We start from the raw sequence: 21,715 nt of genomic DNA, 5'->3' as shown, positions 1-21,715 counted from the left end.
CAAAATAGGAAATCATTCCAAGGTAAGTATGATAAAGTCACTAAAGTAAATCAGTCAGTCACAAAAATGTCCAATCAACAAGCAACAATTTCTATTGCAGGTGGAGCTGGTGAAGGCGGGGTGCCAACAGCAAATCTTCTCCGCCCTCTCCAATCTCCGTCCCCTCCCGGGGATTCGCTTTCTAGCATAGGCATCGGTTTGCCTTCGAAGCCCTGGGTCACTTGAAAGGGGGATGTGCCGGCTGAGCTTTGAATACTATGGCTGTAGCAATCCTCTGCATATGGCAGGTAGTCTACCCAACCATCCTGCTGATGTAGCACCTCAAGAATTGTTCCAAGATCAGATTAGTTTGTTCTGATTGTCCATCCATCTCTGGGTGGTGGGAGGAGCTAAGTCCTCGCTCAATCCCAGTTACTTTTAGAAGCTCCCTCCAAAATTTGGCAATGAACTGACTTCCTCTACCTGAAATTACTTTGTCTGGGAACGAGTGCAGGCACACCACATTTTGCATAAACAAGGCAGCTAGCTTTTTTGCTGTAGGCAGCTTAGAGCATGGTACAAAGTGGGCTTGTTTCGAAAACAAGTTCACCACCACTGGTTACTGGTCCAGGTCTTCCTCTCTCTCAAGGATACCTTCTCCCCGATCTAAAGGAGGTTCAAACAGTCGACCCCGTCGATGGTCTCGTTGTTCCATTCTCCACCCCCAGCCAACGCCACTGGAGGGGTTGATGTCCCTTGGGGGGTCTTCCAACAATCCCGGGTGTCTAAGATCAATTCTTGGGAGAATGAATTGGAGCAGTGCTCCTCCTGCAACCAATGCATTCGCATTGGGCCCGTGCACGTCTGCGGGGACTTCCACAGTTCCTCCAACCAACATGTTCGTGTTGGGCCCATGCCTGTCAGCAGGGTCTTCAAGGTTTTCCCCGGTTAGCACTGTAGTACTGGCACCCTCTACACCTGCAGCCATGGCCCAAGTGATGGGAGTCAACGGTTACTCAGGTCCAGCTCTTGGGGGTGAAGAATGATTCCTGTCAATCTATTAGAGACTGCCAGCTTAGATCTCAAGTAACTTCACTGCACAAATCCAAGGATACATGAGTTAAAGATTTATTGATAACCTAAGTGCTCAGCTCAGTAGATATTTCATTGACAGGAATATCCGTTCCCTCCCCCTGCTAAGCATTAAACTCTTCAAGCCCGAACCATTCTACTCCCCACTTCGTTATGCTCTAAGCTAAGTTCTAATTTCCCATCTAATTAGCTGAAGAAGGTAAAGTGAAAGTAAACAAAGTTGCTGTTTTGACTAGGCCTCCCGGTCTTGTTCACTGGCTGCGTCTCCCTGGTAACTGCTTGCGTCTCCCTGGTAACGTTGATAACATTCCTGCTGATAACATTCCTTCTCACAGCTTCTCGGACATGTAGCACTCAACAGCACTCTTAAAGCAGGGCACAGGAGATCCGGCCTGCAGCCCGACAGTGAACCCCCAACCCCCCCCAAGTATGGCAGGGGCCACTGTGACACTGTGGTTCTCGAAACTTCTGCTACAATAAAGTAGGTTGGTCTTAAATGTGCTACCGGACTCTTTACTATGCTGCCACCACAAATGAACATTTATGGAGCATTTTTAAAACTGGAAAAAAAAAAGATGGGCCCACCCAGTTAACCTGGCTGACCAGCCTACCCAAGCTCATAGGGTTGGAGCTGGTTAGCACTCGGATGGGAGACCACCAAGGAGGCAAAGGCAAACCACCTCTCTTTGTCTCTTGCCTTGAAAACCCCTTGAAGGGTTACCATAAGTTGGCTGCAACTTGAGGGCAGTTTGCCCTCCCCCTGCAGCTGGAGCATTAGGGGAGGGGCCAGGCTGTCCACTGAGGTGCTGCCCAGTGATGCCCTATTTATTATTTGGGCTGCAAAGCATGGCCAAGGGATGCACTATGAGCTCCCGCCTAGACATTCGGGGGAGAAAGGGAAGGAGATGAGTCAAGGCAAGAGAGAAATCTCTGCACATGCTAGTTGCCAATAGCAGCACGGAGCCATCAAACGCAGGTCAGCCCAGCTCTGAATGCCTGATGCTGAGAACACACGGGAGGGGAGGGTCATGGGACTCCCCGCTGCTGGAAACAGGCGGTTGGACTAGAAGGGGCCGTCTTTGGTCTGATCCAGTGGGGCTCTTTTCAGAGTCCCTCTCTGCTTTGGCCCTTGGAAAGCAGGGCTGCTGGCTGAGGCTGGGGGCCAGAGGCATCAAAGATGTCCCTCATTCGCTCTGCTGTTCATTGTTTAGACTAGGAAGATGCTGCTTTTCAAAAACATCAATAATAACAACAACAACAACATTCGATTTATATACTGCGCTTCAGGACAACTTAATGCCCACTCAGAGTGGGCATTATTATCCCCACAACAAAACACCCAGTGAGGTGGGTGGGGCTGAGAGAGCTCTGAGAGAGCTGTGACTGCCCCAAGGTCACTCGGCTGGCTTCAAGTGGAGGAGGAGTGGGGAATCAAACCTGGCTCTCCAGATTAGAGTCCCGCACTCTTAACCACTGCACCAAACTGCCAGCTGGCACCAGAAAGTGGGCAAGGACCCTCCCCCGACTCACCCTGGCGTCGGTGACCTTGAACTCCCGGAGGATGTACTGGGGCATGTTGTATTCGGCCATGGGGTCCACCACAAAATATTGGTACCTTGCAGACCGCTCTGCTGGCCAGTACTGATGGCACTTTTCCTGTTGGGAGGAAAAGGGATTAGAATTTGCACTTTGCCACAAGTACTATTAACCAGTCTTAATAGGAAGTCGTCTCAGCCCGTGAGAAATGGTTGGTTATTTGCACTGACCTCAGCCACGGCTGTTGACTCGCACTCACGTTGGAAATTTCACAGAGCTCAAATAAACACCACCAGCTCTTCCACCTCTCTTTATTTTCCTAGTATGTTTTCACCCTGCCTTGCCTCCAGTGAGCTCAAGAGGCAAACATTATTCTCCTCACAACAACCCTGGATGGTAGGCTATGGGAGATGCGAGCGACTGTCATCCAGCAAACGTGGCAATTTGGACCAATGACTCACCTCTCTTCTTCTGTCTTTATAAGGGCATTTAAGTACACATGTTGAAAGCACATGATGCTGCATAACTCCACCTGTTTGCCAGTTTTCACATGGAAGATCCTTTGGCAATCTCATATCCCCTCAATGTTGCACATGTTTCTATAGTCACAGAATCGTAGAGTTGGGAGGGTCTTACAGACCATCTAGTCCAACCCTTGCCCAACGAAGGAACAGCCTAAAACATCCTCAACAAATATTTGTCCAGCCAGTCCTTGAGGACTGCCAATGAGGGGGAAACCCCACCCTATCTTAATACATATTTAAGAGTGGTTGCAGACAGCTTACTCCTGCTGCACAGAGAGAACACGAAAAGCTACAGATTTTCACGCAGGGCAGAATGAACGGAAGGGGACAAGTTGACAGCTTCTGATCTGCCCCTCCCCCTCACTTACCCGACCCATCTCTCGAAGTTTGGTCAGCATCACCACGATGGTAGAATTGTTCTCCCAAAGCATGCGCCAGAAGTCCTCTGTGGTTTCTGCCAATGGCCCTTGGGTGGCAATGTATGCTTTCTGTTGCCTGGGAGAAAAAAAGATATGCATAGTCACCAAACTGGGGAGGGGGTGGGGTGGGGTGGGTGGGAGGGCAATGCACCATTGCAGAAAAGAAGACTGCCACACTAAGAGGATAATTCCCACCTCCAAAAAAAAAGGACCCATATGAGGGGGGATTGCAACAAGGGAGGCCACGAAAGCAATGCAGAAAGGCCAGGCAAGTGAGGAGGGCTGTGTTTAGAGGGCAGCAAAGCCGTTCAGAGAAGGGGCCAAGAACCCCTCACCCCAGCCCCAGCCTACGGGTTCCAAACAGAGTCCCTGTTGTCCTCCTGCGAAAAAGTTGACAGCACGTAAAGACAGGCCTCTGCCTCCATGCCCATCTCTTGCCAGGTGATGGGACCCTGCCTGAGGGCACTTTTTCTGCCCAGAATGGCTTGGTGCAAGCACAGTCGTGGGAGGTGACCCACCAGAGGATCTCAGTTCAGGGAGTCGTGGTTTCTTCTAGAAAACTTTCCTGTGCTGGCGAGAGACTGCTGTTAGATGGGAGGCCAAGGGCCTCTCCCTGCAAGTAAGAGCTTATGACTTGCATTTTTAAAACAGTCACTGGATGCAGAAACAGGACTGACAAGAGCAGGGCTCTTTTTCAGCTGGAACGCAGGGGAACGGAGTTCCGGAACCTCTTGAAAATGGTCACATGGCCGGTGGCCCCGCCCCCTATCTCCAGACAGAGGGGAGTTGAGATTGGAGGGCGATCTGAACTCCCCTCTGTCTGGAGATCAGGGGGCGGGGCCACCGGCCATGTGACCATTTTCACTGAGGGCGATCTAAACTCCCCTCTGTCTGGAGATCAGGGGGCGGGGCCACCAGCCATGTGACCATTTTCACTGAGGGCGATCTGAACTCCCCTCTGTCTGGAGATCAGGGGGCGGGGCCACCCGCCATGTGACCATTTTCACTGAGGGCGATCTGAACTCCCCTCTGCCTGGAGATCAGGGGGCGGGGCCACCCGCCATGTGACCATTTTCACTGAGGGCGATCTGAACTCTCCTCTGCCTGGAGATCAGGGGGCGGGGTCACCCGCCATGTGACCATTTTCACTGAGGGCGATCTAAACTCCCCTCTGTCTGGAGATCAGGGGGCGGGGCCACCGGCCATGTGACCATTTTCACTGAGGGAGATCTAAACTCCCCTCTGTCTGGAGATCAGGGGGCGGGGCCACCGGCCATGTGACCATTTTCACTGAGGGCGATCTAAACTCCCCTCTGTCTGGAGATCAGGGGGCGGGGCCACCGGCCATGTGACCATTTTCACTGAGGGCGATCTAAACTCCCCTCTGTCTGGAGATCAGGGGACGGGGCCACCGGCCATGTGACCATTTTCACTGAGGGAGATCTGAACTCCCCTCTGTCTGGAGATCAGGGGGCGGGGCCACACGCCATGTGACCATTTTCACTGAGGGCGATCTGAACTCCCCTCTGTCTGGAGATCAGGGGGCGGGGCCACCGGCCATATGACCATTTTCACTGAGGGCGATCTAAACTCCCCTCTGTCTGGAGATCAGGGGGTGGGGCCACCGGCCATGTGACCATTTTCACTGAGGGCAATCTGAACTCCCCTCTGTCTGGAGATCAGGGGGCGGGGCCACCGGCCATATGACCATTTTCACTGAGGGCAATCTGAACTCCCCTCTGTCTGGAGATCAGGGGGCAGGGCCACCAGCCATGTGACCATTTTCATTGAGGGAGATCTGAACTCCCCTCTGTCTGAGATCAGGGGGTGGGGCCACTGGCCATGTGACCATTTTCAATGAGGGCAATCTGAACTCCCCTCTGTCTGAGATCAGGGGGCGGGGCCACCCGCCATGTGACCATTTTCACTGAGGGCAATCTGAACTCCCTTCTGTCTGGAGATCAGGGGGCGGGGCCACTGGCCATATGACCATTTTCACTGAGGGCAATCTGAACTCCCCTCTGTCTGGAGATCAGGGGGCGGGGCCACCCGCCATGTGATCATTTTCACTGAGGGCAATCTGAACTCCCCTCTGTCTGGAGATCAGGGGGCGGGGCCACCCGCCATGTGACCAGTTTCACTGAGGGCAATCTGAACTCCCTTCTGTCTGGAGATCAGGGGGCGGGGCCACCGGCCATATGACCATTTTCACTGAGGGCGATCTGAACTCCCCTCTGTCTGGAGATCAGGGGGTGGGGCCACTGGCCATGTGACCAGTTTCACTGAGGGCAATCTGAACTCCCTTCTGTCTGGAGATCAGGGGGCGGGGCCACCGGCCATATGACCATTTTCACTGAGGGCGATCTGAACTCCCCTCTGTCTGGAGATCAGGGGGCAGGGCCACCAGCCATGTGACCATTTTCATTGAGGGCGATCTGAACTCCCCTCTGTCTGGAGATCAGGGGGTGGGGCCACTGGCCATGTGACCATTTTCAATGAGGGCAATCTGAACTCCCATCTGTCTGGAGATCAGGGGGCGGGGCCACTGGCCATATGACCATTTTCACTGAGGGCGATCTGAACTCCCCTCTGTCTGGAGATCAGGGGGTGGGGCCACCAGCCATGTGACCATTTTCATTGAGGGCGATCTGAACTCCCCTCTGTCTGGAGATCAGGGGGTGGGGCCACTGGCCATGTGACCATTTTCAATGAGGGCAATCTGAACTCCCTTCTGTCTGGAGATCAGGGGGCGGGGCCACCAGCCATGTGACCATTTTCTCCGAGGGCAACCCACTAAGTTCCACCACCTCTTTCCCCAGAAAAAAAGCCCTGGCCAAGAGCATCAGTTAAGACTTGGGCAAGGGGCTAGGAAGTTGACCTGAGGAGGAGCTCTCCTATTTTCCTTTTGCTTTCCCTCTTTTAACGTGATGTTTTTAAATAGATGTTTTTTTAAAAAAAACAGATTAGGCTCAAGCAATTGGGTATTTTTCAAGATCCTTCCAGAACCAGCCCAAATGATAGACAAAAAGCAGTTTTATTTTTATGAGTTCTGTGAAGAGAATTTGGATCTCTGAGAGAATTCTCAGCCCCACTCTCTGCCCCTGAGACCACTAAAATCCCTATGTGCCTTTACTACTCTCAAACACTCTCAAACGTTCAACAGTCACAGGTCTCCCCAAACCCCAGAATAAAAAGCCACGTACTGCCTTTATTAAGACCAATCAAAATAACATGAAACAGCGTGCAAGCTTTTGAGTTGAAAAGAACTGTCGGAAACGACAGTCTGTGAGGAAGTAGGCCTCTTCTGAGAACGACACTTCTCACAGTTCTCGGCGGGCAGGGAAGCCACCGGTTCCGAGTTACTACGGCTGGAGGGCAGGTGCATTGATAGGACGTGTGCTTTCTTTGGACACTGAAGATTGCAGACTGGCCTCTCTAGTGGAAGACCTCAACAGATTTTAGGAAAGACTTTTCAGTGTCGGAAAGTCATTAAGCAGAAGGTCCAGATCCGTTGCACAGCATCTCCAGCTAAAGGAGCTCAGGTCTTAGGGAAACGGCCGTTTATCCCAGTACTGACGGGATGGGAAAGTTAGCACTTCTTTGTACAGTACTGATGGAAATCCTTGCCACGAGATGTCAGGATGACCCCGCCAGAATAAAAGGCCTTTAAAAAAGCTCAGACTGATTTATTGGGCTTGGGTCTATCAACATCTATGAACAATGGAGGCCGACTGGAGCCTCCATATTCAGAAGCATTCTACCTCTAAATACAGGTTCTCAGGGACAAAGAAAAGGGGAGGGTTGTCTGTTCAGTACCCTACTTGTGAGTGTCCAAAAACACCAGGCTGGTCCTTATGGGAAACAGGAGGAGGTGGAACCCAGCAAGGTTCTTCAGTGGTAATCAGGGCTTTTTTTCTGGGGAAAGAGGTGGTGGAACTCAGGACCGCACAAGGACGTCACTTTGGGACAGCTGGAACAAGGGAGGAGTTTTTTAAAGTTTAAATCGCCCTCAGCAAAAATGGTCACATGGCCGGTGGCCCCGCCCCCCTGATCTCCACACAGAGGGGAGTTGAGATTGCCCTCCGCGCCATGGCCAATCTCAACTCCCCTCTGTCTGGAGATCAGGGGGCGGGGCCACCGCCCATGTGACCATTTTCAAGAGGTGCCAGAACTCCATTCCACCACGTTCCAGCTGAAAAAAAGCCCTGGTGGTAAATAAAGAAAAACGCTTGTACCTGTATCCGTCAATAAAGCTGGCATTGATGTAGTCGGAGCCCTCCACTCCCCGGATGGGTTGGAGGCAAACCCGCGTGGTCTCATATGGCATGATATTGACAAGGCGGTTCTTGAATTTGTTGCACGGGAGGTTGGCGCTGATGAACCTCGAAGTGTGGGCTTTGGAGTTGGCAAGTCTCTGGCAGGAGGAAAGCAAAGAGACCACACAGGTGTGAGCAATTCAGAGGAAGAACTCGGCCCCAAGCGGGCATCGCTTTCCACATTGCTTCTCCTGTTCTCAGAGGGGCCTGTGGCTCAGGGGCAGAGCGCATGCCTTTTCCCATACAGAAAGCCCCAGGTTCCATCCCTGGCACCTCCACCCGAAGGATCTCAGGTGTCAGAAGTCGGAAAAGACTCTTCCATGCCTCGGATCCTGGCGACCTGCTGCCTGCTGGAGGAAACAATGTTGAGCTATGTGGAGAAATGTCCTCCCCCTAGAATTCAGCCCAGAATTCAACCATGGGGACTACACCCTGTTAATGGGTGCAGCTGACAGAAAGGAGGTGTCTGAAAGATGAGTCAGCAAGCCCCAAGAACAAAGTCCTTTAGTGCTTACAGAAGCGAATGGCTCTAGCCAAGCAGGACCAGAAGGTTGCCCCTCACACCTTGCTGGAGCGTCACATCCAAGGGACAGAGGCTACGACAGCCCAATGGCTAGATAGTAATTTCCTCCTCTTGCAGCAGAACGATCCTGGGTAGGTAAGGGGACCAACTCTTGAAGAGAAGATTATAAATTCTCGGGACAAGGGGAAAGAAGCTCTCTTATCTTAACAGTTTTTGACCCAAATGCACACAGGCCGTCACAGACTAAGCCGTTATCTAGGGACTCCCTCTTGTCCATGTGGCCAGGCTCAAAGGTGAGAAATCGCAAGTCTGAAAATGAACGGGACAATAGACTTTTAAATGCTGCAACTTCAAGAACTACTAGCCTCTGCTAGTTGAACATTATTAAGACTAAGTACTGATGGTAGGCGGGGGGAGGGGGGGAGAATTCCTGTTTTCCCCTTTTCTTTGTATCCTTGCTTGGCCTAATGCTTCAACAGACCATGTGTATTCTTTTTATTTTTGTTTATTGAACTTTCTTGTATTTTGAATGTTCCAAGCCTGATCTCTGTAAAAACACCAATCCTATTTGGTCTTGCCGTCTAAAAAGTGGTAACGGGGAGGGGCCGTGGGTAAGCTCGCCAATTCCTTGAGAAGAACAGCTCAGAATTGCAAACATTCAATAGACTGTCCCCCATGGTAACTTGTAGGAGAAAGGTGGGAGGCACAACAACTGGGTGGAGCCTCTGAACAGCAACAGGGGTACAGAGTGCGAAGCGTACAAATCCACCCAGTGATTTGCTGATGGTGGCAGTTACTACACAGTTCGGTTTGGGTACTCCCAGGTGTACAGGAAAGGGTGGTGTCACTGAACAGGAACTGGGGACAGCCCTGGGGTTTTTTGGCCTCCCGGCTCTTTCCACCACAAGTTACCCATTGCCAATTTTATCCCACCCTTCTTTCAAGGAGATCAAGCTCTTCTGCCGTACCCTTGGAGCAACGCTGTGCAGCAGGTTGGCCTAGTAGAGTGACTGGCCCAAGAGCTTTCTGGCAGAGCTTGGACTTGAACCCAGGTCTCTTTGTTCCTGTGCAACGCTTGAGCCCCTCTGCTCCCCTAGCTCCAGATGGACCGATGGACTGACTCAGCATACGGCAGCTTTCTAGGTTCCACCAAGCCCAAAAGGCATTGGCGCTTGGCTTGCTTGGAAATGCAACTAACACCTGGAGATCTATTTTAAAGCAGAGATCTGAGTCTGACACAATCTGTCAAGCAGGTGCTACGCTTGTGTGGTGTGGTGTTGGAGGCAGGTCTGCAGAGTGGGAATACAGGCAGTCGGACAACCACCTGAAGCACCCTGGAAATCAAAAGGGGCATATCAAGGTCTGATTCAGGAAACCTGCGCTCCACTTTCCTTGAGCCTCCCACCTAGGCTCCGACCGCTCACCTTCAGCCCGAGGGCATCTGGGCTCTGAGGGCCAGGCAACGGCCATCATTCTGCAGGAGCGCAGAAAGGTGGCCAAAGGCTGTTTCAGGAACAGGAGTCCGCGTGCCGGCGGTCTCAGCGTCCAAACAAGGGGCAAGTTCTAGCCCTCAGGCTTAAAAGTGTGAGGCCCGCACAAGGCTGAATCTCTCAAGCCACAAGCAGAACATTTTTAGTAAATCTGGGGAGATGCTCCAGTGCTTGCTGTAGGGTTCCTTGTCCATTTTTAGGACTAGCAAAATGATGCAAACTAGAATATGCAGGTGTGTTTAGTTTGTATAACTCGAGCACAACTTCACATTTCAGTTTTGTATCTCACCCTCCTCCCAAGCGCTGCACACGCCTATTTTTTTCTCATAACAACTCTGCGGTAGGTTCAGCTGAGACACAGAGAGGATTGTGTGAGTGTGTGTGTGACTGCTCTGAAGTCACCAGTGAGGAGGGACTGGAATCTTGCCGCAACTACATCATATCCTTTAAAATACCAGAAGTCTTAGCAAAAGGGCATGCCGCTGGAAGACGCCGAAGGCCCTGAAGACTGACCGATGCGCTCAACGCTGTGAGAGGAAGAGCCTGTTCTGCCTGACCCTCCCAATACGTCAACGCTCAAGGCCTCCTCGTCTCTCCCCAGGAACCCACCCCCACCCCGCCCCCTCTCTCCTGCCTTTCTGATGTCTCAGAAAAATGCTTTTATTCCAGAAGACATTTGGACAGGTTTTGTGCAGCGGGAATTAAGTTTTTGCACAGCTGGGATTTACTAAGCAGTTAGGCTGCTGCTTAGAAAAGAAAGAGATGAGAAAAAGAAGATAAATAAGAACTAGAAAATGAAATCTGTCTTTCCTCTGTCCCCTTACCCATTAGAAAAAAACCTCCCATATGTTGGACGGATGGCCCAGCGCTGACTGGGGGCGTGGGGGTGGTTTAGAATAAATCTGTATTTGGGAACATATAGTTTAATAACTCTGCTACTTTACATCGTCCTTGTGGCTTTATTTCAGATACTGAAGTTTTAATGTGGCTCATTTTATTGCTGATTTCCTTCTGTACCTAGTTTTTACTGCGTTTATATTCCACTAGCCACCTTACAGAAAAAGAGAATAAAAACACTCTAAATCTATCTATTACATTTTTATTCCACCCTTCCTCCAAGGAGCTCAATGGCTCTCTTTCCCCCTTTTATCCTCACTGCAGTCTGAGGCTAAGAGAAACAGACTTGGCCCGAGGCAACAGAGCGAGCTTCATGGCGGGCTAGGGATGGGCACCCGGATCGCCCAGACTCTGGCCTGGCATGATCAAAACTACGTTGCTCGGGCTCCGTTTTTATACTCTGTTAGCCGCTGGCGTGCTTGCAATAAAAGAGGCTAAAAATATTCTCACCGCCCCCCCCCCCGGGAGGCACTGGTTTGGGGGGGCTCTCTTTAGCCCTGGTCCTGTGCCTGCTGATTCTCTCTCAGCCCCAGGGACAATGCCAAGAAGAGAAGCATCGCCCAAAGTATCTTCAGATGGAGCAGCTTCTTGGGGGCAGAGCAGCTCATGTCGTTGACCCCCTACCTTGAATTCCAGCTCCATGCCTGTGACGTGTTCCCCGACTTCAATCTGGGCCAACTTCTGGATGTAGGTGTACAGATTCCGGGCGGGGACTTCTGTGTTTCCGCAGGCAACAGCTTCTAGCAAGGAGTCGTGTATGAAGCTGTACTGGTCCTCTGTCTGCACCATGTAGTTCCTCTGCGACCGCATGAGAGTCACGTGCCCGTAAATGTCCACCGTCTTCTCATGTTTTATCCTCTCCAACATGGCGTCAATCACGATAAAGCAGCCTGTTCGGCCGACCCCCGCACTAAAAAAAGTATGAAATGCGAATTTGGGGGCACCCCATTTCTTGTGGGGTCTGCCCCTCATCCTCTTCAACAAAAGCTAGAAAATATTATCAGCATATTCCAGCTTTGGTGGCATTTGGGTAGGTCAGGTGGTTGACCGTAGTTAATTCTAATAAAACTCTGACCAACCACAGATGCTGAAATCTCTTTTCTCTTTTTACCCCACCCTTCCTCCAAGGAACTCAGGATGACGCACAGAGTTCTCCGCCTTCTTCCATTTTATCCTCACAACAACCATGTGAGATAGGTCTCCTTCTCCTACTCTCAAAATTTAAACTGTAAACTTCCTGGGGTAGGGCTCTCTCAGGCTTATTTCATTTTGCAAAGGGCCACATAAGTTGACAAACTGTCAAGGGGGTTTATATTTCACAAGCAGTAGGGTCACGCAGGTCTGCTGATGAGCAGGCAAATGTGTAAAAGAGAGAACTCACAAAAACTCCGAGCTGAGCCGTTTTGTAACATGCCACTTGTATACATTTGCCCAAAGTATGCTTTGGAAGGCACCCAGCCGCCGATCTGACCTTTTCTCATACATTTCCAGTTGCACCATCAGACACGGAGGGTGGGCTGAGCTGTCCTTCCTTGGTGTTAACTAAGGGACTTGTGGGGTGGGGAGGGAGCGGGGAAATTCTAAGTCCTGCTGATTTATTTTTTTTGGTTCAGTGACTGAAAGGTGTTCAAAAGCAAAGAAGAATAACCTTTTGCATCACCGTGCAAATGCATCTAGGCAATATATAACCTTTTGTGTGCACAGAGAGAGGAGAAAAAAAGATATTGTATAAATCACTCCGATTTCCCTCTCAGCGCTGTTCTTGCAGCTTGACAGATAAAAAGGTTCCCCTCCTTTGGTGTCCCTCTGTTTTGCTTTTCAAATCCCTCTCCTTTGATCTCTGTTAATGAGACTTTGTAACACCTGAAGCAACTGGGGGGGGCCCTTCCTGTTTGGTGGAATGGAGTGCGAGTGAGGCGGCGCTGGGGACAGGAATAGAGGACGGGAAGCCGGCGATCTGACCCCATAAGCCGGCGTCCCATACTACAGGCCCTCCATTTTCTAAAAAGCCCTGTGCGAATTGTCATCCATAGGAGAAGCCTTCAGGTTGTCTGTTTGGGTAAAGCACATTTTTTCCTTGCAAAAAAGCGGGATTTCAAACCCCCCCCCAGGCCACCTGCAAGAAGACTGTGACTCTGAGTCACCACTGACTCTTGGGGACCCCCTCCGCAGGCATTCCAGGCAAGAGAACAGCAGAGGTCACTTGCCCTGGCCTTCCTCCATTTCGCAACCCCGGTCTGCTTTGTTGGTCTCCCACCCAAGTACTACCGTGGCTGACCCTGCATATCTTCCAAGCTCAGATGAGCCTGGGCTACTCTGCAAGAAATCAAGACCTCGTAGAGTGACCCCGCAGGCCAATCTGTATCTGTGTTTCTCTTGGAGAATGAGGGGAATGCTGCTCCCCCCGCTTCCAGTTCTTCAGTCCCAGCCCCACTAAGTTATGTGCTTTTAGCAGGAGACTCTGCTGTTACACACAGAAGTTATTTGTGACCTCCTTTGCTGATTTGAGTGAATGGCTTCATTGGACTGGGATTTGCTGTTTGATCCAAATATTGTTATCATTCCAATGTTATATTTTGTAATTGGCTTATTGATTGACTGATTTATTGTATCGTCTTCACAATCTGCCTTGAGTCCCACTGAGAAAGGTAGACTATAAAGGAAAATAAGTAAAATGAAAATCAATAAAATCTGATTCAAGCCTGCTGGACAGCTCGTTGTTGGGTTGTAAATTAAATCAAGAGACCTTCAGCCGCGGGGGGATGGGGAGACCCAAAAGAGGCTTGCCCGGAAAGAGAGAGCTGCCTCTCTGAGCCTGCGCAGAACCTTTGCTTGGGAAAAACCTTTCCTCCCGGACACCTCCGCAAACGCAGGCTTGCTGCAATCCCCCTGCCTCAATGCAAGAAGGTCCCCAAGTCTGTTTAATCTTTGTTTCCCTCCTTGCCGGTAGAAATAAAGTCTTTTTTAGAAGACAACAAGCCACCAGAGGGGGACCTGTGGGAATGACATTTTGACTTCCTCCAGAACCGCCGTGTATTTTCTTCCATATTCCTTTCATAAGCCATCATTATAAAATGACCTAAGTTCATTCATGATAACCAAAATACTTTGTGTTACACAGTGCTTTCACTGTTCACAGCACTCTGAGTAAAGCAGGCCAGGATTACCGTCTCCGTACTCTCTCTCTCTCTCTCTCTCTGTGTGTGTGTGTGTGTGTGTGTGTGTGTGTGTGAGAGAGAGAGAGAGAGAGAGAGAGAGAGAGAGAGAGAGAGAGAGAGAGAGAAAGCTAAGGCCAGTTTGCAGATTCTGTGCATTAGTGGGAACTGAGGTGGCCAGTTTAATGTTCTCTTTGGTTTGGGAATTTCCATCTGGCTCAAGTCTTACCTCAGACACAACCTCGTCCTTTTGTTAAAAAGTTTGTTAAAAATCACCAAAATTTAACAGAGACACCTGCACACGGGCAGCTGCTGCAACCCTTTCCCTCCCCAGGGCTTGGGGAGTATTTTAGGCTTTTGCAGCAACTCAAATAGCGTTTGAAAAGCCACTCCGGCCATCACTGGGAGGAAGTGGAAGCAGGAGCAGGCAAGCGGGGGTCCGCCCTTCCCCCATGATATTATTGGCAAGTACGGCAGCAACAAAGATTTTATGCAGCTGGCCAGACACACTTTTAACAAAGAGTCAGGCTATTTTTTACAAGATGAAAGAATAGGAAAGGAAGATAGATGCTCTTCCCCCCTGCTGTCATTTCCCCTCCCTCCCTCCCCGTTTAGCTAAATTGCGGGTGCACGTGCTCCTGCATTTGGGAAAGAACGGCACTGCTCATAGCTTGTGAAGGGGAAGCTCCAAAGGGCTGCTCTTCTAGGCAAAGCCTGACCCTGCCCCGGTCTCGTGTGCCACCTCCCGGAACCACCCAGGGCCCGGGGGCTGGTGCACAGCCTATTACACCAGCCCTGTGCGACAAGATCGGTCTGGAAGGCAGGCGAGTTTGGTACCTGCAGTGCACCACGATGGGGCCGGCGTCAGGAGGATTGCAGGTTTTCACTCTTCTGAGAAAGGCCAGGAATGGGGTTGGATACTCGGGGACACCATGATCTGGCCAGGCTGTGAACTGGAACTGGCGGACCTCACGCTTTTCACTGGAGCCATTCTGGGGGAAGCAGCACAGAAGAGGTTGCAAAGGAACAAAACTGCCACGGTTGACGCACTTGACTAGCCAAAGCAAGGGCCTGCCGAGCAAATGGCTCCAAACAGCCCAGGGAAGGGAGCCCATCCAGATGAGATGCTGCAAGGAAGGTGACACACCCTGTGCCACCCCCCCCCCACATGAGCCAACCAGTTCTCTTCAAGCATTGCAGCAGTACTGTGCCAAGGATGTCATGCATGCCCTGGCACCACCGCAAAGCACCGAAGGCCTGCGGCTACACGAGGAGGGCCAATCACGTGGCAGCTTTGCCTTCCACTGGTACCCCAGCACAGCAAGATAAAGGCACAGGGAAGAGCATTCCCGTTCAGAACCTGAACCTGAGCGAACATTTATAAGTTCCCAATTTCTTGAGCTGGGAGCGGGAGGGACAATGCAACTCCAGTCTGTATCACGCCTCTCCGCAATTCATGCGAAATTCCCACGACCTAAAGACTATGGTCAGCAGCTTAGTTTCTTTGGAGGGTGTGGGCAGGTGGGTGACGTTACAGTTATGGGGCAAGTCCCCCCATCCTCTCCTCACTCCCTCTGCCCAAGCCCCACTTCCTTCCTCTCCCCCCCACCCCCCCGCCCAGTCCTGTGCAGCCAGCAAAAGCACCACATGGTTTGCTCTTTCACGGCAGAGGCCTTTCTCTGCTCCACACCCCTGCTAGGTGGGCTGGGAGCGTTTGCTGCTGAGTTACGGAGGGGCTGGATTGGACCTGTTCTTCTCCCAGTCACTGACTGACCCCTGCTTCGCAGCACAGGTCAGCTTCTCTCACCTTGTGAAGGGAGAACGTCCGTACACAGAAGGTGGCTAGCTCAATGGTATCCAGCAAGGTGACCTGGATCATCCCGTATGTCTCTGTGCCCCGGCCAGGCCAGTACTGGTCACACTTGATCTGGAAGACCAACAGACACAGTGTCAGGATACTGACATGCCTACAGAGGGAAAAGAAACAGCAGCAACTGGGCTCAGCGAGACTCAGCTGAGCCTCACGGTCTTCTTTGCTGGATCACAATCAGGGCTGTAACTACATTATGTTACTTTTTTAAAAAGGCGCCATGAAAAGGTGGATTCCGCAACAGTTACAGGCTATACATCTGAGCCAAAGTTTATTCTATAATGTTTGCTATTTTGCATAATTTATTCTCATGTTACTAGTGAAAAGACTGAGCCCAGATCAGCTCATGCCACTGTTTTCTAGCTTCTGAGGGGTCAACAGGCATTGCCCTCAGGCCCTGACATCACACATTTGCTGTCAAGGAGGACTAGAAACTTGTGTTTTGCTCCCCAAGACTGAAAGCTGAAAGTTTCAGGAAGCTTTAATCGCTGTTCACCACCACAGTTTTGACCATACTCTCAGAGAAAGACGGGCAAGCTCTGCCTCCTAGGTTACGTCCCCCTTTCTTACCCGCGACTTCTCCTCCAGCTTGGTCATCATCACAACTGTAGCAGACCGCTGTTCCCACACCATCCGCCAGAAGTCCCCAAAGGTTTCTGGCAGGGGGCCCTGCGTGGCGATGTAGGCGTTCTGCCTCCGGTAGCCGTCAATGTAGTTGGCGTTAATGTAGTCACTGCCCACAATCCCTGCATCAGAGCGGCCAAAACAACCTGCGTTAAACCAAAGTTACATGTGGTATGGTGTAACGGTCACATGGTGGCACTTTGGTCCGAGAGATTCAGACTCGAGCGCCTGTTCTGCTCCCTGAGAGACCTCGGGCGGGGCAGTCTCTCTCAGGGCTGTGTGAGGATCAACGTATATCCCTGTTGTCACGTAAGGGCAGAGGGACGGGGTCGGCTTTCTGGGCAACAGGGAAGCTTCCGTAGTTCGCCCACACCCTTCAGCATGCATGCAATTTGGAATAATCTGTTTTATACAGCTAGGGAGAGCAACATTGATCAGAGCTCTGCAATTCACTTCTGAGATTACTTCACCAAGTGAACTGGATTTTCCTTCTGTCCTGGACAGAGAACAGGTCAGACTAGCACAATGCCCACCCCATGGTGAGAGCGGGGATGGAAATGTGGCCAGTCCTTGCCTCGCAAGGGGTTGGTTCTGTTTGGCCCAAATGTTGGAGGATGTGGCTCCGAGTCCAGCACGTGTGGCCAGTTTTCTTTCCAGATAGTAGCTCTGTTGGTTTGCTGCTGACCCCTTGCCCATTTCTTTTGCGTAAGTTGTGTCAACTGCTAGGCATGCAAATAGGTCTGAGAGGCATGTGTGGATTCGTGTAATGCTAGCACAGGGGCATTTGTGGAGGAAGTGCTGTTATTCCTTCCTATGTGCTTCTTTCCTACTCAACTTTCAAGAACCAACTCAGCAGTCCATAGAAAGGAGGACAGCGAGGTGTGGGCTGTTGTTTATGGAGAATGAATCACAGCAACAAAAGATGCTTCCACAATATGCTCTTTGACATGCTCAACATATTCCCCCCTTGCTATCCCACAGAACCTCCGGCTGCTTTTCAAGTACTGAAGGAGCCTCTGGACCTGCCAACAGAAATCTGCAGGACAGGAGGCAGGGTCTGCACAGTCTCTCCCAGCCCCTTTGGAAACACAGTCAAAAGTTTGTGGGTTCTTCCCCCTCACGCAGCTTCCCTACGTAAAAGAAGTCATTGTATACCTCCCACCCCGTGCCAGGGAAGCAAGTTAGTAGCAAGTAACTATCACTGCATGGGGAGGAAGGGAATAAAAGGTCCATTTTGTTCAGGGGTCTTCTTCAAACCTGGAAAGTTCCGTTTGGAACATTCCTGCAATGGAATTAAACCTCACAGTCGCAGGCACCCTTCCGTCAGAGCAGAGGGGGCTGGCATAGATTCCCCCAGCCCCCCAAGGTGAATGTTCTCCCCCTTCGACAGTCCTGTGAACTGTATTTGTATAAACATCCCCCCAGGCCGAAGTGGCCCAGCTATCTGACTTCTTATTAATCTCTCTCTCCTCCCAAGCGAGAATCCCCGCTTTCTGCTAATTTGAGAAACAAAACCAACTGAGCGAGAAGCTGTTGACCTGACATACTTCTAAATTAAAGAAATGCTTCATTTAAAAAACCCAAACACAACAGAACTGTGCCACATAATTAAAGCAAGTCATGGTTGCTAATTTCAAAGCTTCTTCATTTCAAAGCCCTTTCCTGCCCGTTCTCCCCAAGAGATCACACGGAGGTTTCCACCCCTTCCTCCCTTGTGCCACGCACCCATCGGGACAGAGGGTTCATCTGCGGAGAGGTCTGGCTGGGGACCCCTGATCTAGACAAGTACCCCTGACTGCCCTGCCCTACCCCAGCAGCCCCAACCAGAAAGTGCCAGAAGCAGAAAGCCAAAGTGCAACATCGGCAGAATGAATGAGTGAGTCAAGCTGCGTGGATGCAGGGCAAAAAAGGCCGTTCCCTCTGCTCCCCCCCCCCTCAGTTCACCAGCCCGTTTGTGGAAAAAATTTCCTCTCCCACCCCATCAAATCTGGAAAACCCCCTGTGGATAAAATTCATGGGATAAGTTACCCCAAAGAGTTTTTACCCAGGTGCAAACGCCCACCGTCAAACATACTGATTTCGGCCACATGGACCAGTTTGGGCTGTGGCGGCACCCTCCTCTGGCCAAGGATCCTTCCCAGGGTGAGATCCACAGGTAAGGACCTCTGCTAGTGGAGGAGATTGGAGGGATCCCACCTTGCCAAGCAGCCTGAATAGCCCAGACTAGCCCAAGGTAATCAGAGCTTGGAAGCTAAGCAAGGTCAGCCCTGGTTAGTACTGAGATGGGAGATCACCAAGGAAGGCCAGAGCTGATGTGAAGGCAATGCCTAATTCTTGCAACTTGATGGCATTTCATCATCATCATCATCATGTCCTTGCATGCAATCCTAACGGAAGGAGGTTCTTTATTACTCAGTGAGCCAAACCCTAGGCAGGCTGGCTAAAAAATCCTACAATGAAGTTTATCCAATGAAGTTTGCTCCACTGTGTAACAGCTCCATGGGATCAGAACTTGAATTCACAAGCAGACAAGGAATACAGAACTCAGGGAACATCCAGTAAGGACCTGGCTGGTGTGTGTGAGCTGGTGGGGAGGCTACATGGTTGTCAGCCAAGAGGATCTCCCCTGCAAATCACCAGATCATCATGGAAAAGTGACTGGGTTAAGCGTCACACTGGGATATGAGCCACTGGAGGACTCTGGTGCCAGCGGCCTAGCTGCTGGGCTCCTGCCTTCTCTTCTTCTTTTGCTTCACCCCCACCTGATTGAAGCCGGGTTTGACCAGGAGTCCAAAGTAAGTCACTCCTCGTCACTCCTCAGAGGTGGGGTGCTCTACCCTTATTGCATGTGTGGCAACTGTGGCAGCCCACACTCAAACAACCAAATGAATGAGAGCAAAAAAAGCGAAACAGGACTGCTGATTTTGAAAAATCCCGTCCACAGACACACAAGCCCGTGCCAGAAATGGACCGTACCTTCAATAGGCAGCAGGATGACCCGAGAATGGTCGTAGGCGATCACGTTGGCATATCGGTTTTTGGGTTTGTTCACCTCCAGGTTGGAGTGCTCCCACGTAAACTGCTGACCAGGGTCAATGGACTGCCGGAAAAAGGAGAGAAAACACAGCTCAGGGACTCGCTCTGCTGAAGGCTCGACTGGCGCGCCCGGCCATCCAGCCCCTCAGAGGTGACAATCCTGACAGGGCGCGAAAGACAGACTAGTGGTCTGGCTCAGGAGGCAGAGCACGTTCCAGAACCAAAGTCCCCTTCGATGCAACATCTGCTCGGCAGGCGGAGTATCCCAGCTTCGTTGCCTGACATTTCACAAAAGGATTCCACGTCAAGGCTGTTGGGACTGACCATTCTCTCCTGCAACTCCAGAAAGCCCCCGCAGCTCAGAGGAGACAATACTGAGCCGGGAGAACTGACTCAGTAAAAAAGCAGTTTCATGTCCCGAAGCATCACAGAGCAAAAAGACTGAGACAAAACACAGCAGCTCTTCGTGTTCCGTCCCCAGACACCCACCAGCGAATGAACGCCTGGCTTCTCTCTGGCTACCAAAGGGTGTGAGCTTTGAACATGCAACCAGCCAATTAAAACTTTCATTATAAATGGAAAATGAATTCTGGTTGAGGTGAAAGCCTTGTGGAACAGACACTTTGTGTCGGGCCTCACAGACTCAGAAGCCACAGCAAAGGAATATGAAGGGCAAATACAGCTCTGCGGAGGCAGCCTGTGGTCCGAAGGGTAGAGAGAGAGCACGCAGCGCCACTGGACGGGCCGCATGCCACCACCAGGACTTTCCCCATGGGCTGATGGCCTGTCCCCCCACCTGTGCCTACCTGAGCCCCACCCATTGTGGGGGAGATCGCACCTGAGCCCCTCTTACTATGGGCTGGGCTAGGCAGGCAGACAGGCAGGCCCTTCCTCCCTCACTTCTTTGGGGGGTAAAGTCAGGGCTGGACTGGCGGGGGGGGGGGGGGGGAGGCACGGCCCTTTTTTCCTCCGCATCTGTCCTAGCGTTGCACATCTGTTGCAGGACCTGCACACACAACTCTGTCTTGGTTTGTGGCTGGTCTGTTTAAAATCACGCCTGAGGAACGTTGGCTGACTGGAGAACGGGCTCGTTGCGCTCTCTGCTTTGCCTAAATTAGCTGCTAGCTTAGATGGCTTTTAAAAAGAGGATTCGATAAACTAAGCCACAAGCGACAACAACCTTGGATAAAGCCTCTGTGTTCAGAGGCAGTGTACCCCTAGTTACCTGGAACACACTACTTGGAAACAGGTGCTCGGGAAGAACGCTAATTCTCTGGGAATCTTGTTGCTGTTTTACTTAAGAGTCTTTCTACATGAGACATCTTACACAAGGATGCTCAAGTTAGGGAGATGCAATGTTAGTTGGGAAGTGTCGCTGTGGGGAGGCGAAGATGAAATTAACATGCCCTCTGAGGAGTGATCTCTGCCGGATCTGCCTTTTAAAACTACGCTTCCCGGCTAACATTGCACCTCCCTACACTTGAGCATCCTCGTATAAGATGTCTCGGGTAGAGAGACTCTTAGTTTGTTTAGCTTCTGCTCATCATGGGAATGGCTAAGAACCACACCAAGCACTGAAGCCCCGTGTGCTTGGTGAAGGGAACACCCACTCAGTGCTGCCCCCTTTTGCATCTTCAATTTCATTAGGCATCTCCCAGGGCCTTGAAAGCTTGGAAGGGCAAGAAACTTGTTTAAGTTCTTAGGCTGCTCAGTTTTGCACCCAATTCAGGCTTTATAGCCTATCTGTACAAACCATTTTTTTTTAAAAAGTAGGAAATCAGTGCTTTGTGTCCTGTAGCTCCGTCCCACTAGTGCGGGAGCTTTCCTCTAGTGCAAGATGCCTTCCCCTGATGTGAGATGAACCTCTTGCACCAGGGAAAGGCACATTCACAGGATCCAGCCCAAGAAGCTGCCTCTGCTTCTGGCATTTGTGCATTAAAACATAAGCAGGGACTCTCAAGGAGTTACAGCATCCATGTGTCACATCTGACACAAACCTGCCCTGTTCTTGCTGTGGTCTTCACTGAGGATGGGGAGGGGAGGGAAGGAGGGCTGGCGCGTTCTGAAAGTGTCCCCCCCCACCGCCCGTAGTGTTTAACGGTTGTAGAGCATTCCCCTTTATCGATGGCACAGCCATTCCCTCTCCCCCCTTCAAAACATACGTGCTGCTTTTCAGAAGCACAAAGCTAATCTCGTCATCGGCTCTGTTTTGACCTCACAATCAATGAGGTGGGGGACGGTTGCCTCGCCCCAT

General features: G+C 51.2%; 1 protein-coding gene across 1 annotated transcript in view; it reads right to left on the bottom strand.

The window, feature by feature from the left end:
• Positions 1-21,715, bottom strand: part of PTPRS (protein tyrosine phosphatase receptor type S) — a 251,796-nt gene that overhangs the window by 11,459 nt on the left and 218,622 nt on the right. The window contains exons 27-34 of the mRNA XM_054979906.1: positions 19,402-19,525; positions 16,372-16,547; positions 15,739-15,858; positions 14,769-14,923; positions 11,401-11,686; positions 7,786-7,964; positions 3,500-3,626; positions 2,602-2,727 (exon numbers count right to left, since the gene is read on the bottom strand). Of these exons, the coding sequence (XP_054835881.1) occupies positions 2,602-2,727; positions 3,500-3,626; positions 7,786-7,964; positions 11,401-11,686; positions 14,769-14,923; positions 15,739-15,858; positions 16,372-16,547; positions 19,402-19,525 (1,293 nt within the window). The remainder of the gene's footprint in view (positions 1-2,601; positions 2,728-3,499; positions 3,627-7,785; positions 7,965-11,400; positions 11,687-14,768; positions 14,924-15,738; positions 15,859-16,371; positions 16,548-19,401; positions 19,526-21,715) is intronic.

Source organism: Eublepharis macularius, chromosome 5, assembly GCF_028583425.1.
Source record: "Eublepharis macularius isolate TG4126 chromosome 5, MPM_Emac_v1.0, whole genome shotgun sequence".
In the NCBI taxonomy this organism is placed as follows: Eukaryota; Metazoa; Chordata; class Lepidosauria; order Squamata; family Eublepharidae; genus Eublepharis; species Eublepharis macularius.
This window is presented reverse-complemented; position numbering and strand designations above follow the sequence as displayed.